Consider the following 18,633-nt stretch of genomic DNA (forward strand, 5'->3'; position numbering starts at 1 on the left):
ATTGATGACGCTCTCCAAGGTACCACTGTATTTGACTGTATACAGAATCTAAATCAAACCAAGGCAACTTAAAAAAAACAATCACAATGTCTCACACAGCCTGGACGCATTCTTTCATTTATTTTGTTTCATAATTGATGTATTTGACATGATGAATGAGCTTTTATATATTTTCTGCCCGTCCATCCCTGGTCTGAATTTCAATAAACAAGGCACTGAAATTGTTATATCACTCTTAAATATGTATATGTTGTATAAGATGTGGTGGGGAGTTTGGGTTTTGATTGACATACATGCAGTCATCCCTCGTTTATAGCGGTTAAGCGCTTCCAAACCAGAATCAGAATCACAATAAGACATGCTCAATGCAAAAACCAGGGTAATAAACACATACAGCGAATGTTTTTTATTATTCATATGATTCCATAGTTGTTTACACCCGAACAACAGCAGAGGGCACTGTTTGCTCAAAAACCAAGGCTGTCAGGCCCTCTCGCTTAAATCAAACCAGCATCTCAAATTTGCATATTTCTCTGTAGAAAAATCAATAAGTTGTACCTTTTGTGGTCAGAATTTAATTGGGAGACACAACAGCACAAGAGGAAGACAATTAGGAATGGCAGACAGAGACTGATTGGCTAATTAACAAAGGGAGCATCATACAGGCCCAAATAATAAAGTCAAACCAACTAAATAAATAAAGTGACCGCGATAAAGCCAGCACTAAGTCATCATTAATCATTAGGGTTGGCTTAAACTAATAGATAAACATTCAGAGATGAATAATGGGGATCCTCAAAGGTAAAAACGGTCATTCTGCTTCACAAATGAAGGACATAAAATGCAGTCATGAAAATACAACATTACATTCAATAATTCAATGACAGTGTAATAAAACGAGAACTCCTCCTCACTTTTATTCCTATTCATGGCCCCCACGATCATTCAGTAATCCTCATTCTTAAATAAGGTCCAGTCGATCGGTTCGGACAAAAAGAGCAGCCAATATTTGTGGGCGTGTCCCCTCTCTTTGAACTTTATGATGTTCATTCATTCATTTTCTACCGCTTATCCTCACGAGGGTCGCCGGAGTTGCTGGAGCCTATCCCAGCTGTCTTGGGGTGAGAGGCGTGGTACACCCTAGACTGGTCGCTAGCCAATCACAGGGCACATATAGACAAACAACCATTCACACTCACATTCATACCTATGGACAATTTGGAGTCGTTTTTTGGAATGTGGGAGGAAGTACTCGGAGTGATATTAGATATTTTTCATGATAGTATGAAGTATATTGATGAAGTAGATGAAGAGATGAAGTAGTAAGATGAAGTATATTTTATGTACCATACTTAATCTGTCAGCCTTTCCTCCATCATTCCATGTGTGCAAAAATGACTGGAAATGATTTGGTGCATGCATGGGCCATTACCTTTTGAATATGTGTTACACGAATGATACTCATTCATGTGCATGCATGAACTAAGCCAAACAGTTGAATTTGAATGTAATCATTAGTTTGTTGCTTCCGTATGTAGCATGTGCACATAATGATACAAGCCTAGATACTGTAGAAAGTGTTTTTTGTTGTTGGTTTTTTTTTTTTTGCATAATTCATGAGGTAAACTGAGGAGAAATGTTTCGGCAATAGTGGTGCACTTGGGTACAGTGCTATGCAAAAGTCTTGAGCCACCTTTATATGATGTTTTAGCAGGACGTGTCTGCAGCGGCATGTTCCACATTTGCCGGCCCTGAAGACTGTTAATCGTATTTACCAAGGCAATGCGCAGCAAAAAATACATTTACAAAAATGTCCGTCAATCGGGCCATTATTGAAAACTCCTGGCGCTCGATCCATGGTGCAATGGCTTCCTATTTACCACTTTAGTTTGTCAAAATCTTAATTAAAACAATAAAATCAGTGGTGGCCTACTGCATATATACCTCCTAAATTCTTATATGGCCAGTTTTAAAAAATGACTTCATTTCCAAGAAACTGACTTGTTTCTTGGAGTTGCATCATTTCATCGCACCCCTTTTTGGTCTCAATGTAAATAAACACCGAAAAAGAGGACGTCTTGGCTCTGCTCTGGCTTACGCAGCTTTCTGCGTGTAGTTAATTAAAAGAGCCATCATTTTTTGGTGTCAAACGTCAGACCTGAATTCATCCTCTGTAGTCTCGACCCACATTGCCTAACACCAAGCATCTCGTAAAGACGTTCCAGGGAGAGCTGGAGTAACGCGTTTGTTGTGTACAATATTATATACCAGCTTACAACGTGTTTTCTTTAATAATTTTTCATGATTTTTAGAATTTTCAGTTTCCAGAGGCACACACACACACACCTTTCATTATGCTATTATTACAAAACTATAAATATTAACAATGATTCCAGTTTTTGTTGGCGTATACGGTTGGAAAAGTAGAACGATGTGCAGATTTTAATTTATGGATTAGGAGACTTTGAGGGCGTGGATGTTTGTGAAAGTGTGTGTGTTGCATGGTGCCTTTTTATGTACTGCGTCAGCCCTCATTCATTCAAGTCAATATTTATTTAGCCCTTCAGGCTCGTGGTGGATCCTCTCATCTATTCCATCACTCCTTTGAGACTCGTGCGTGTGTGTGTTTTCAAGACATATAACAGCATGAAACTCTTTCGTTTGTCTGCCTTGCCGAATCCTTGCGATTTTCCGTCTTAGTTCTCGTACACCAGAGAGGATTGTTCTTTCTGCCAAATGTGCTTTAATCTTCCAGATTAGTAGAATGTAAATGTTATTAATTCCAACGCCGTGTTGTGTTGTGTCGGAATGACGACACGCCGATTCGGTCAAGGGACACGTGATCAGCCATTGTCGCCAATTCCATTTGAATTTGTTTCAGCACTCATCCCAGAGGACGCGGCAATTTTGGAAGCATAGAATTAAAAGACGTGAGCTCCATGCGGTAGTAGGTTAGTGTTTATGCTCAGACCATACACCTTTTGACTACTAAAGGTACAAGCAGGTACCTTGAAGTCCAACGTAAGATCTCTCTGTAGATTAGCATATATGTACTGTATGTACTGTCATGGCACAGTATTGCACAGTAAGTGCAATATGGAGTTCTAAGTGCAATATTCTTAATGCTTCATATTTCATATTTTATTCACTAGCAAGATCCCATAGTGTATATACTGGTCATATATCTCATTTCATATCATCTTGTAAACTCTATTGTATATAATCCTGGGTAAAATTGTTAAACTGTTATTACTTTTAGGTTGTTTATGTTGTATATTTTTTATATTTTTTATTTTTTACTGTTTAGCTGGTTCTGTCCTCTATGCTGCTGTGCAATGTAAATTTCCCCACTGAGGGATGAATAAAGGTATATCTAATGTAATGTAATCTAATCTAATGTAATCTCATCTATTGTGGAGTGGCAAGGGCCACATTGATATTTCATAAAATTTTAACAGCAAATGAATCTTTGTGAAAACTATATGATATTATATTATATATATATATATACGTATGTATATATATAGTATATTATATTTCCATCCAGCCCAGCCCACATTATTTCAACAAATATTTTATTTGTTTTATTAAACTTTATTCTTGTAAAATTACAACTTCTTTTCTTGTTAGAATACAGCTTTTTTCTCCACTTTTTCTTTTACATTTTTGAAACTTTTTAACTTTCTTTTTGTCATTTTTTGGTCTTAATTATGAATTTATACTATTTTGATTTTATTCTCTTAACATCTATATTTTTCACAACTTAATTTTCCAAATATTGCAACTTTATGAAAAGAAAAGGCAAAGATTTAAGCGAAGATTTACTCTCAGAAACTCAAAAGCGTCAGCTTTTGTTTCTTGATGCTCATTTTTCTACCTCTCCAACTCGCTTGTGTGTGTGTAACGCCCCCCCCCCCCCCCCCCCCTTCTGCATATTGATTACCAAATTCAGCTCATTCACTTCTACCAGCAGTTTGGTTCCTGACTAGAAAGGCACTCAGATGGCTTCTGTTTGTTCGCTGTTGGCTTTTAGGAAAAAACAACAACAATTGTGTTTTTTTTCTGTTCTTTCTTGATCTTTCACGCAATCGTAGCCGCTATCTGATACATTTCCTCCCACACGCTCACCTCTTGCTTGTTATGGAGAGTAAGACGCTGCAGACGTACACCAGAGGTGACGCCTCTGTAGATTCCAATTAGGGGGAGGGGGGCGCGAGGGAAGGTTTCCTCTGCTCATCTGTCAAATCATTGGCACCGCCTGTAGACAAGGTTGAGGGACGAGTGGACTCACGGAGGAGACAAGGCTATAAAGACAGAAACAGACAACTGGAGGTGGGTGGGGTTGGGGAAACCAAGGTGCTTTGTGTGAATTTGGAATGAAATGACTCAAAAATCCACATGCAGACTATATTTACTTTTGTTTGAACTTCCAATCACGTGTAATAGGCTAAAAAAAAAAAAACAGCACAGCAGTGTTGGTGTAAACAGTGTCAACAGTTTTATTGACACTGATGGAGGCCCACTTATGAACAAAGCATTCAAGCTAATCACCACGATGATTAAAACACCAGCACTGTCCTGTTGTGCAACACAATACCTCTCCAATCAATTAGTGCAGATCCCCGCCACGCAGAGCGGTATCCATGCAGCGAACGTCTTTTTTAGAAGGCCAAACATGACTCCCACTCCGCACGGAAGCTTCTCTTTAATTCATGCCAACATGAAACTTCAAATAACGACACAAAACACTCACAGTCAGGTGAGTGGAGCCGTGCAAACCCAAAATAATGAATATGAACATAGACGGATTGGTTTAATTGGCATGGAGTGAAAGGCGTCCGCAATCATGAACCAAAGCTCTGTATTAAAATTGTAGTATACTTTACATACCGTGTGGATGAGGAACATGCACATTAACAAGAGTGGACAGCGAAGGATAAAACTCTTACCATTTTTTGTGGAGATACAGTAAAGTCTCGTTATATCGATATTCTCGGGAGTCGGAAAAAATACCGATATAACCGGACTATCCATATATCCGATCCTGCGCCGAACTGCATTAAAAGTGGGCGGATCTTTGATATGGCATGTAATTTTCTCCTTGAGTTCATGGATTGCGTATCTAGCATGCTTTTGTACTACAATACATTTTGTACTACAGTAAATAAAAATAAACTTACGCTGTAGTGATTACCGGTTACCGGGACATAATTCACCCCGGAACTATCGATAGGGAAGGTGTTGCCACCCGGAGGGGTAGGCGCGAGGGACGGGTGTTTTCCGCTGTGTGTGCTGCACTCTGGTGGTGGAAGTGTGAAAAATAAAGTTGACTGGAAGCAGCCGTTCGCCGTGTTCTTTTTTGGTATTGAAATCCTTAAGCAAAGATTGATTTAAGCTGCTTTTGTATCGATATAAGCAGACCAAATTGGCTGGCGGGAGATGAAAAGGGCATCGTAGTAACCGGATTATCATAATAACCGTGTATCGTACTAACGGAGCTAATTATATCATAAAAGACTAGAAATTTGCCGGGAAATGAAAATAGTATCGTAATAAGTAGTAATTCGTTTTAACCGATATCGATATAACGAGACTTTACTGTATATGTACAAATGCTGAAAGTATCCTTTTAGAAAATTTCAGGATCCAGACCGTGATCCCAATCGGCTCCAAAATGTACTTCTTCCATATACCATTTCTGACAATTCCTGACAATTTGGCAAAAAACATGGCAAAAACATAACCTCTGTGCTGCCCTTGTCCTGCTGTCTGTTTTTGTGTATGTTGAAATATTTTATCACCGTTATTTTATGAACCTTATGCTAGGAGTCCACTGGGCCGGCGCCAGTTGATGCCAGTTCACGCCAAAGATTATGTGATTGGCGCGTAGTGGCTCGCTGTTGCGCGGAATTAATGTTCGCTCGGCATGTTGCCATGTTGCAGTTCTTCGGTGCCACAGCGAGCCACTACACGCCAATGGACCCAGTGGACTCCTAGCATCATTGCCGCAACTTGGCTCGCACCGTTACATTCCAGTGGATTCCAATATTAATAATATACGGATTGTTTGTGACATTTGGTTCCACTTGGTGGACATGAAGATTTTAAACATTTTGACATTTTTTGCCGCCGTTACAGGCCACCGCGAGCCAGTTGGGGGGCAGTTTGAGCCACTGCACGCCACTAGGCACCTTATTGGTGACACTAGGCTCAACAGCAAATTGCATTGACGGGAACTGGTACCAACTGGCGCCGGATTAGTGGACTCCTCGCATTAGGGGTCTCCCAAATCCTAATATTAATTTCTTCATGATCAGCAGATTATATTGACATCATTGTACAGAAACACAGCACATCACATTTACTTGCACTCGCACGTTTTTAGCACAAGTCGCAGAGATAAATTCCACTCTGGTCAGATCAAGATAAAGAAAGATGGAATGCCTTTAGACCGCTAAAATCTTCCACGGAGTCTCTGGGGTTCTGCAAAACATCCAACAACAGTCTTTAATCCTGTTTGCTGAAGAGCTGTTGAACAAACACTTGTTAACCTGAGCCGTCCCCCGCTGCTAGTGGATGTTATCTCTCAGCCCGCTCCGACTGGGTTCTGCCTTTTATTGTCTCGTAGAATGTGATTTACCGTAACGGGGGCCCAGATAAAACACCATTTTATTGGCACAAACTGATTACACTTTTAATTCCCAAATGTAAATCCAGTTTGGCTCTCGGTGGGAGTGTGATGTGAAAGGTTTTGACCTTTTTATTACCCCAAAGGGAGGGATGGCGTAGTTTTGTGCACAGCTCAGATTTATGGAAAACCTATGGCGATGACTGTGTGGAACATTTAGCACAGTGCAGCTGGGGCAGGGGTGACAATGCCCCACCAGTTGTGGCTAGTCTGCATTAGCGTTTCGGTATTATATTACACGTAGTGGTCCACAAATATTCAATAGGGTGTTGGACTTTGGAAAGGCTATTCCAGAAGTTGAAGTTAGCCTACTTGATTTATTCCAAAACAGGTTTTGGGTTTTCCTCTGAGTTTCAGCACATCTGGCGATTGATTTGGAGGTCAGCCTCTTTCATGATGTCAGGACGTCCACTTCCTTGCAGGGTACCAGTTCCAGACCAAAATCCGTTTGAAGCTTGAAGGTGTCGAGGTGTCTTGTCCCACAGCCTCTCAGTCAGAGAGTTTTGGGTCTGGCAAAGTGGCGTCACATCCAAATAACATTTAGAGGTGGTCCTCTGGTTACGATTGAGTTCCATTTCAACAACGTTTTCTAATTTGACTGGGAGTATTAAATTGGAATTCATATCTGAAGTACACTAAATTCAAGACTTGGATGAAATGGTCATTCGAAAAAAGTCAAAACGCTTCCTTTCTTCTTGTGACTTGTTTGGAGGAAGAAAATGATGTGGTCTTAAGGCAACACATTAGCATCCTTTCCATCTCAATGATAAGACCACTTTCAGAGGACCTGTTCCTTTAAAATGATCAAGGATGCTGTAGTGACATGCCACTTATGTGTAATGGTCAAGAGTTTTATGAGTTCTGACTTTGTGTGTGTGTGCAGAGTTGAGTTTGTTGATGTTTGTTGTTTTTTTTTTTCTTTTGCCGTGTTTGAGGCTGACGGTAGCCTGTTTTCCTCGTTATGGAGGCTGCGCGTCAAAGTATCCATTACCATAGCGTGTTTATCCTTAATGATGGCCGTAACCTTTCCAGTCTTTAGAGTAGTGAGGCTGTAGCTGGATCTCCAGTGAGTCTCATGTTGATGGACCAAAGTTATGTTTTTAAGGAATTTCTGGGAGCATATCCGTACCCGTCACACATCAACACTGTATGCCAAGGACCACCCGTACTTAAGTACGATGAGTTTTGAGCCAATAAGTGTTGTCAAACTAATGACTCTACAGACGTTATTGTGTTGTGAAACCATAAAATCATACTCATCTGTTCATCTCTTTGGAGGTTCTAAATTATGGTTGAACGTCTACCTAGCTCATGTGTACACGCCTCCACCTGCCAACGGGCGGCTCACCTGACAGACAGCCAGTTAGCAGCCACCTGGTCTGACAGCAGCTGTGCTTAGTTCAGAACCAGTTGGACCCAACCTGGCAATCAGAAGTCTGCCAGACAGGAAGGCAGCAGGGAGCCAGGAATGCCACGGAATGACCTAACAGAAGGTGAGGTGAGGAATGCTTGGTAACAACAGCAGTCATGCGCTTCATGTCACAGGTCGAGATATGAATATGAATGACCTTTATCCGAGTTTCTTTTCTATTTCAGTAACAATCAAATGCATGAAAAATAACATGCATGCAGAAAAATACAGAAAATAATGACATTTTTTGATGAATGGGTAAGTGGTTTTGCAGATCTGGTGCGACCTCCCATTAGGCCCGGGATTTCCAGGGGCCCCCCAAATGTCTCATAAAAACTGATAATTGTTTTTTTTCTTGAATTGTAAAATACATGCATATAATAAAATACATACTGCTGTTCAGTCTTCATTCATTCATTCATTTTCTACTGCTTATCACGTGGTGGTGGGTGCTGGAGCCTATCCCAGCTGTCTTCGGGCGAGAGGCTTTATGTGAACTTAAGTCCAAACGTTGCTCCCATTTCCGACACTAGATGGGCACCTGAATGCAACATGGCAGCCGCGCAGCTTTGAGAGGAGTTGTCATTACAAGTCATTACAAGTCATTACAACTCATTACACGGACCTTTGTATGACGTTTGTCACGGTGGGCGTCTATGAAGGTGAGTAAGCTGCTCATTTCTCACTTGTTGGTTGTTTGCACCGTGTTGTAATATCGGAATTTGTAGTGTGACAGAGTGAGTTGGTTGCTAAATGCTGGGCTAGTCAGCCTTGTTAGCATTACCATTAAACGTACTACTACTAACTATACCACCTTATATTGTTTAGCGTGCTTTTTTAGTGTGTATTTGGGTTCATGTTGCTAACTAGTGGATTCATAAGCGCTGCAGTGGGCTAAAGTCATGTGCTTAATGCTTTCGTTTCATTGTAGTCACTTTATTGGCATGAAATGGTTTTTGTATGTTCCTTCATAGGAAACCATGCACACACGCATGCGCGGTGTCACGTATTGCTGCAAATAAATACGTATAAGACGTAAGGCATAAATCGTGGACATTCTCACCTTTTTGGATTGCATCTGTACAGACACCCTGGAGTGATTGCTGAGCAGTATTACACCCCATTACAGCCCCCTTTGCACCCCTCCAGTGTTTTCACTTGCCTCAGTCAACAATGTTGGCAGCTACAATACACATTTACAGGGTTCCCACTTTTATTTATATATTTAGGAAGTTGTGCTGCACTTCTATTACTCCACAAGAGAGGACACAACTTGCTCAGAAAAGTGTGGTTGATTTCCTCTATTTTATTGTTCATAAATTGGATGCTTTCCATCCCTCCTTTGCAGAGAGAAAGAGGAACCAACGTGTGGACCAGCTCCTGGCAGGCGCTCTCTCTTGCTGGCAGCGTATCGGTTCAAGGTGAGGCTGAACTTTAGGTGCATTTAAAGCAGCGGAAGTGAACAATTTGTTCCAGGCTTCCCTCTCCATCTACTCAGAATATTATTTTATTCCAATAAACTTATAACCCACCCCCTCTTTAATATTAAGATGTTATCCATGCATCACTTGTTTATCGTGGCTTTTCATGTATGAGAACTTTATTCTGGTAAAATGATAACTCAATATTACAGTAATCCGTCATTTATCACAGTTAAGTCACAGAAAACCTTTTGCAACATTTTTTCTTTACCATAATTAGAGCCCTCTTGATATGAAATAACAGCCCTACAGTCACATTTACACTCGTATTACCCAACAGAGTATAAATAATAAGAAAATAAGCCAAGCACACTCCCATATGAGCATTATTGTATAATAAGCGCAGGATGTAGACCAGAGGTAGGGAACCTATGGCTCGGGAGCCAGGTAGGGCTCTTTTGATGACTGTATCTGGCTCTCAAGCATTTCTTACCACAATAAAAATGTATTTTTGCTAACATTTTAAAGTAAACATCACAGAAATGACTGTTAAAAATAATATTCAAAATCAACAACTTTCTTATGCATTTTAATTCGTCCATCTATTTTCTACTGCAATACGGCCAACCATATCCATCTTTCCTGATGATATTTTCCAGGTCAAACACCAAAACTTGATTATTACTGAGTAATGCTGTAGTCGACAATGACTCGGTCATTGAGATGTCAAAAAAACATGTAAATATAAACTTTCCTTCTTTAGTCAAATAGTCACCTAGCTAAAGCTGCAGAACCAAGCCTTCTGGCAAAGATGGCCAAAAGAATGAAATATACTGAGTATAGTGCAAAATTATGCAGCAGCAGAAGTTGTATTAATGGCAACAAGTATTTGATTTATTATTAGACACTGCGCTGCTCACGAAAGTGTGCTGGCCACACCCCATTGGCGTGGGGTAGTGTGCCTGGTCTACGTAATTAGAGCCCATTATATCTAAAACTGTTGGTCTTACATAAAAATGCACACATTTTATTGCATTCAATGTTTAAAAAAATGTATATGGCTCTCACAGATACACATTTTAAAATATCTGGCCTTCATGGCTCTATTCGCCAAAAAGGTTCCCGACCCCTGATGTAGACTAAGAAGCAATAACTTGGTCTTACTTAGAAATTCATGGTAAATTGTGTGAGACAGTACGGTTCTCAACCTTACTTTAATGAATTAGTAATTTGCTTGCAGCCACAGTTTTTTTTTTCATGGGCATATTCCCAACCAATGACTTCAAACTGAGCAGAAAAAAGAAGGTTTTCAGGAGTGAAAGTAAATTTAGAAGACATACACAGACCTCGTACACTTGGTGTGCGGTGTTTGATGTTTCCTTCATCCCAGCTGGAATTTTCTCCCTCCTCCTAAAATGTTCTGCTTCATGCGCCGCTGAGCAATGTAAAAGCAAAAGGAGTTACACTTTAGTTCCCTTCATAGCTCGGTGAGGTATGCATTGAATTTGCCTTTTCCTGATCCTCCATTATGTCCTTTTTTTAAGCAAATGATGTGCTTATAAAGTCATGTAACCAGATGGTAGCCTGTAGTAGGTATATATGACGTTATTGATAATCTGTCACCATTCAAAGATTGTGTTTCTACAGCAGGAATAAGTGCAGGTAAAAAACAACCAGTGCTAAACGTTGAGTGTTTGTGCCTGCTGGGCTGTGCCACAAAGCTCTCGTGTTCAAAGCTGCATGATACGGTATAGTCCTTATGTCTCTTCTCAGGAGACGTTGGCACCACATGACAAGCACCGCTGTGTACATGACATCTGCATATTTTTTTCCTTCTGACGGGGAGTTAATTACATCCCTGTGTCTGTGGTCCAGACCACATACTGGAGCTGTCAAGCCTTAAAGCACCAAACCTCTACAGCAGCTGTTTGAACTGCTCACAACCCAAACTGTACCACATCCTATCTCATGTTCATGAGGAACAATTGCAAAATGTAGAGCTGCAGGAAAGTAGCTAGCTTAAAGCGATTTATTTGGGCGAGCAAAAGCTAACACTGAACTTGCAGTGAGTCGACAGAGCGCCAAGTACAATTACGGTTCAAACACAAAAAAGACGGCATCTACTTCTATGGGGAATAATGAACAACGATGCTAACTATAAAAGCAAAACTTCAGTACACTTGTGCTGCAAGGCATGCTGGGAGCATGCCAGCATGCCTCGAAGCACTGTTTTGGAAATAGTCGCTCAGAGTCCGTCTTTAGAGTGAACACAGCTGTTTGTCTTCACTAGCATAGTACCTGCTAGGTGTGTTGAATGATGGCCTCATTGCAAGTCTGTTGTGTTCTGAAGTGCCAATGACCATCTCTTGTGTAACTCAAGAATGCTGCAATATAATTTTTTTTATATTTATTGTCACTTGCGGCCTATCATAACTCCCGCTTGTGTTGAAACATGTTTCCGGAGTGAATACTTCAACCAAATTCTACCTCAAGCAAATATGAACCCGTCCTTCTGTAAAGATACATATCTATGAGTTTGTCAAATAAATCCCCAACTCCTGACAAAAGGCGGTTATCGAGCTGCGCCTGCCTTCAAAACAAACCAAACCACAATAAACAAAGGCAGCGAGAGAAGAGAAAGCAATGAGGACAAACAACGAGATGCGGAGGGAAGCTTGACAGAGAACTCTAACTGCTGTGTAATTACGCCAATAACAAGCCATTCACTCTCTATGGCCAATTACTATTGTACAGCCTGACGAGTGGGAAAGCCCTTAACTGCTGTCCCAAGAACAATGCAGATTGAGAAAATTGAGGAGGCCATCAACTCTAGGGATGTATATCTGCACGTGTGCAACTCTGATGGACGGCAGTTGGGTGTGTGGGCGTGCCCCTCGGGTGCTCAAGTAGTGGATGACAGTAAGTGACAGATGCTCGGTTGTAAAGGGTCTCAAAGCTTGTTATATTGACTGATGTTAGCAGAGTGACGGGGCAGACTCGTGCACGCACAAATATGTGGTCACTATCTCATCTGCACAGATTGAAACCTCGCTCTGTGGTGTGTGTGTGTGTATTTTTTTAGGGCTGTCAAAAATAGCAGTAACTAAATTATTGCAGTCGTTTAAAATGTTTAGAGTCATTAACTCATGCGCATTTTTATAAATGTAGTTAGAATGTTGTATTCTCATGTTAAACGATGCCAAAGTTTCAGAGAATGAGGTTTACATATTTGGAAGTGAGCCCTGAAAGAAGTTTGGGATGACTCAAAACGCTCGGTTTCAAAAGGCGTGGTAAAACTGCCCCTTTGTGATGTCACAGAGGGCGGACTTCCTTATATGGTTATATGGTTTATGGTTCTGAATACAGATGGAATAGGTGCAGAGCCTTCAAAATCTAAAAAGTTTTCTGTGCGTGTTATTGTGTGTAGCTGCTCTATAGGAGACCACAAGTCAATACAAAGGGTTGAAAACTAATGTAATGTTTTCTTATGTAACAAGATGTCCAAATTCTGGTTCTGTGGTCATCATCACTATTTTATTTCTTACCGCCAGCTTGCAGCTTGCATCGTATGAAGGTGTTTCAAAGATTTCAACTTTCCAGCTCAGTGTGCAGGTGTACCTAAAGTTGTGGCCGTTTGGTGTTTACATAAACATTTAATTAGAGCGCTTTGTTTGTCTACTTAGCTTCAGATTAACTCAATGGACTGTTTGACAGCAAGTTTCCAAAGTTTAATTTAAGCTGTCAACACCCATAAAGCTTCCACGAAGGGGGGGGGGGGGGGGGGGGGTGTTCTAAAATAGTTTTGTCAGGGTGCACTTTATAAATATGGCTGCCATCTATTTTTATGTTCCAGCTGTTCCTGACTTGACTGCCATAAAGGCCATTCATTTTCTAAAATGGGCCTCCAGTAACTGTTTTTATGGCAAATGAGACTCTAAAATTTTACTTTGAACATGCAGCACTTTCCAAACAACCGCACAGCATCATAGTGACAGCATCTACACCAGGAAAGACAACACATTTAGTTATTTGTCCTTTTTATGTTACGATGTAGTGGTGTGGATATGTAGTTACTGCATCTACCCTCAGCTTACTTTTTATGTTAACTTGTCTAACCAAAGGCCTGTCTCTCAAATATCGGACCGTGTGCTGTAGCATGTTTTCAGCTTCCATTGTGTACAACATGGGGGCATGCATTATCATGCTGTACCATGAAGTGATGGCATAATAATGCGCTTTGAGATTTCGACTTGGTATGTTGGCTGTGCATCCATCAATAAAACACACTTGACCTGTGTTCTTTGTCCGTAGTATAGACCCGCCCATGCCATAATCCCCTGCCACGATAGGCCATCCGATCTGCAGACATTTCTGATTATTTTTTTTTGTCCACTTTTTGTGAGTATACTGTGAGGATGAAGTGAAGAGGCAATGTGCCGTCCACAGCAGAGCTCTCCATGGTGCTGATTTAGGGATATGTTTGGTAATTGTGGCACTTAGGTCAGATTGAAGATCCATCCATCCATTTTCTATGCCACTTATCCTCACTAGGGTTGTGGGCATGCTGGAGCCTATCCCAGATGCCTTTGGGTAAGAGGCGAGGTGCACCTGTGACGTACATATATAGACAATCATTCACATTCATACCTATGGGCAATGTAACATGCATATTTTTGGAAGATGATCCCCTGACCTGTGGCTAATATGCGGCCAGACCTAAGATACAGCGGCAAATAAAAAGGGTCTTCATTGCATTTCCATATGACAAAGTCATTTGAAAGAGCTAAAGCATTATGAATGCAAATGAATCAGTGTCAAACATTCCAATATTGACTTACGTCGGTGTCAGATGAGCAAACAGAAAGATTTATTTCAGTTAAATGTCCTCCCGTTTTCTGATGCATGACCTGAAATGTTTCTTACCCTGATTTTAGTTGTCAAACTTGGAAGGCATATTTAAATACTCATCCCCTTGAAACAACAGCCTCATCCATTTGCTCATTAAACACTGATTTGCTTTCAATAAACACAATCCCCTCTCCAATCTCACCACATCTCCTCTAATGAGCAAAGTAAGGCAACAACCTTGAATTATTGTCATTGAATCAAGAAATGCAAACACTGACAGATTCACCCCCCCCCCCCACCATGTTTATTTCTCCTTTGCATATCCTTCCTGCCAGCTTCTTTTTTGGCACCGCTTCACTTGTGAAATAAAAAGGTGAGCTGAGACTCCAGGCTTCTGTGCTCTGCTGAGAATTAATGGGGCGCGAACAAAGGACGCCATTGGTCACATGGAATAATTGTTTCTTCCAAATGGTCTGCAAGTTGAAGGTAGTCTCGTTAAACACTGTTGAACTTATATCATCGTATCACACAAAGGGAAACTAGATGTAAATAACTGAGTTATATATCTGGTTATCTGGTTAGTTCCAGGTTCCAGACCCGATTGAACATGTTTTACACAACTTGGACTCAAGTCACAATTTGGATGACTTAAATTTTTTTTTAGGTCAATACGAAACCATTTTCATCAAACTTGGTGGAAAAAGAACCTATGCAGAAATCCGAATACAACTCTGCCGGCAATTCGCTGTACTTAATCTGACGTCCCCCCCCAACTCACCCCGCCTCCCCAAACCCATGAACCAGAAAAAACTGCCAAGAATTGGAAAAACAAATGACACTCCATATTGTTTTGACCATTTTTCACCTGCTTGTATGAGGACGCTACATGTTTAATAAAAGCATCACCTCTCCAAAGATTCCATCATAACAACCATCTCATTGAAAGTATTCCGTTAACTGAGATGTTCTTCGGGGTAATAATACTCAGTGATGGGATATCACAGACGGACGTCAGTTGCCGTCTACTGGATCACAGCCAGACCACAAAATACTCTGTGCATACAGATGCCCAACTATTTCCTCTGATAAACAAGTTCATCTGATGAATGCTAACACATGCTGCAGAATGACAGTGAGACACTGTTTGCCTTGCAAGGAACCCACGTATGTGAAACCTAGTGTTACCAAAGGAATCCTCGTTGTAATTGTACTATTATTAAATTACTAATGGCGATTACTTCCTGGACAACTAATATTCAAATCAATCTCCAATAAAATTCACACATGCACAACAGAGAGTTAACATTCACCAACAGTCAAACTTGGAATAAACACATTTTCACTGGTCAATAAATGGAACTGATGAGGAATTAGCAGAAGACAAGATTAATTGCAGGCTCGGGGAGCAGAAAATGTGACGGGAGAGGAAAGAGGAGAGCAACGATGAAGGGAGAAGTAAACCAAACAAGATTAAGATGCGAAAAAGTCGACAAATGTACACAACTCCAGACAACAGGGGTGGGCAAACTTTTTTGACATTCGGGCCACAATGAGTTAAAAAAAATTGCGGAGGGGCTGTCTATACTATACTATGACATGTTTGCTCACGTAGCAACAAAACAAAAACACAACACATCCACATTCATTCATTTTCTTCTTTTCTTCTTTTCCTCACAAGGGTTGCGGAGGGTGCTGGAGCCTATCCCAGCTGTCTTCGGGCGAGAGGCGGGGTACACCGGTGGCCAGCCAATCACAGGGCACATATAGACAAACAACCATTCACACTCACATTCATACCTATGGACAATTTGGAGTGGCTAATTAACCTAGCATGTTTTTGGAATGTGGGAGGAAACCGGAGTACCCGGAGAAAACCCACACATGCACGGGGAGAACATGCAAACTCCACACAGAGATGGCCGAGGGTGGAATTGAACCCTGATCTCCTAGATGTGAGGTCTGCGCGCTAACCACTCGACCGCCGTGCCGCCCTCCACAGCAATTAATGCATCACATAAATCAACAAGTCCTCAACATAACCTGTGACTTAAGAATCTTATTTCAAAATGCCCTCAAGGCATGCTAGGTAGTTGAGCTGCAACAACAATATCAACTATGAACAATAAAATCTTTGATATCAAGAGTATGCTAACTCCACCTTGTTCACTTCTCTCACGACTTGTGGGAGAAATGTTGGGAGAAAGAGCTACCCAGCATGCCTTGTGGTGGGAATATAGTAGGAGTGTTTAGAAATACTCGGTGGGCCGGATTAAGACGCATGGTGGGCCTGATGTGGCCCACCGGCCAAAGTTTGCCCATCCCTGGGTTAGAAGGGCTATTTGCAACTGAAACATTCGTTATGTCCGATGGAAAAGATGTGATCAGATAGTTGTTTTAAACTATTGCTTTATTCAACACACCATGCATACTCACACGTTACTCACACGTGGCCTACATTCCAGTCTAGACCTTTCCACTTTCTGAAATGTAAAAGTATTTCACGGCATGTAAAGCTGTTTGGCACTTTACCACCATACTACGTCAAGGTTGTTTCAAGGACACTTTAAGGGTGCCTTCTTCTTTTATTATTCAGATTTTAGGTGACTAAACATACTGTTAAAACTAAATCAAATTTAGATGATGATCAATGACTGAAATTAAACATTTTAATAATGACAAAATGAAAACTACTGTCAAAATGGTTCCTAATTATGTAATGTTCCTTGTTGCTATCACTGGTGCCATGCTGCCAAATTCAGTACTTTGAACCTGTTGAGACTGTCTAAGGAATATTTCCCTTCATTCCAAATGAGAATTCTTTCCAATGAAAGAATGAAATGGCAAGTAAAATTACAGTACAAAGAGTACCCTTCTCTGTTGAGTTCATGCTGATTTATTTATTAAGCAATTTCCCTTGTGAAGTCTTCCAACTATTAAATGTGAGCAATAAAGCTTTATTACATGGCCTCCCTCCGTGCTCACTACGAGGACAATAATCTTAATGTTTTTAAAGAGGAAAGTCTGCCACTGACCAGCAAGCCTTGATGAGGTTCTGCAGCTCACAACTGCTCCCTTGGCACTTCTGCTCCCCGCTAGACTTATTAAACAGCAGGGGAACGCCATATAATGCTCCTTAATAAAATCATGTTAGGCGAGGTGCAGGCGGGGCATGCTTAGATGTCGGTGTTAAATATGGAAGTCAGATGGCTCAGTCACAGGTGAGTAAACACAGAGGTGGTTTGAAGAGCGTCTTGGTACAAGCAACACGGCCTGATGTATTCTGTAGGAACAGATGGTAGTACCTGACACAGACGCTCATCACTTCTACCTACTGGGTCAGGAACCTCATTTCTAGCTGTAAATGTAAACTCACTATCTCCAATAAAACCCGCCTGGAGGCGATAGCGCAGTCGTGTACGCTCCAATGTATGTGTGTTTCATCGACAGATGGCTAATTGCTTTATCAATTAGCCATGAAAATATTAATGGAGTTTCATTATCAGTTACTTCATTTGATGGATGGCTCAGCGTAGATAGTAGATTGCCCCTGTTGCCAAAGTACTAGCCCACATTCGGTAGTGTTTGTTAAGCGTTCTAGTTAAGCACGGCCTATTCCTGTATCCAGACGCGCCACTTGCTCCTCTGGTGGCGTCTCATTGTTTTACCCAAGGACAATTTGACAGAGCAAACGGTTGCAAACAAACGCTCCGGTCTCTGACTGTGAAAGTAAAAGGCTGCAAATGCATCCCAGCAGTCTCCTGTTGTTTTAGCTTTCAACTCTGTAAACTGTCAACCACAACCCGATTCTTCTTTGTATGCAAACACTTTAAAGAGGGAGGAAATCGAATGAAGTGATGAGTTTCCCAAATCAGACATCTCCTCTGGTAAGGCTTGGTGTTGTAAAAATGTAAAATGAAAAAGCCAATTTGCACACATCAAATGGGAAGGAGATTTGATTGCTTGCACGCTGTCCCTAATATGAAGGATTTATAAGCTTATTTATAGTAAAGGTCCATCCAATGATTACCATAGGGAGCCCATTACTGCCTCTCCTTTCTGCGTGACTTATAGCAGTCGCCTTGAAATGATGACAAGCATTTTAAGGAGTGTGACGTCCCACTGCATGACACGCTCCAGAGTATATGTTATATCTGGGGTGACAGTCAAATAAATTTGAAAGTGACCCCCGAGGTTTGGGGAACGGCTCACTGTGTCATCACCACCATAGGATAAAATATGCAACACACACCGATGAGCGTCGGAAG

At 41.1% G+C, this 18,633-nt stretch overlaps 1 protein-coding gene across 2 annotated transcripts in view; it reads left to right on the forward strand.

Annotated features, from left to right (window-relative positions):
* Nucleotides 1-18,633, forward strand: part of galt (galactose-1-phosphate uridylyltransferase) — a 127,283-nt gene that overhangs the window by 14,865 nt on the left and 93,785 nt on the right. For both annotated transcript variants that reach the window (XM_078794310.1, XM_058050787.2), the window contains exon 11: nucleotides 9,448-9,520. In XM_078794310.1, the coding sequence (XP_078650436.1) occupies nucleotides 9,448-9,520 (73 nt within the window). The remainder of the gene's footprint in view (nucleotides 1-9,447; nucleotides 9,521-18,633) is intronic.

Source organism: Doryrhamphus excisus, linkage group LG10 (assembly GCF_037039965.1).
Source record: "Doryrhamphus excisus strain RoL-2023G ecotype Guam linkage group LG10, RoL_Dexc_Guam_v1.1, whole genome shotgun sequence".
NCBI lineage: Eukaryota > Metazoa > Chordata > Actinopteri > Syngnathiformes > Syngnathidae > Doryrhamphus > Doryrhamphus excisus.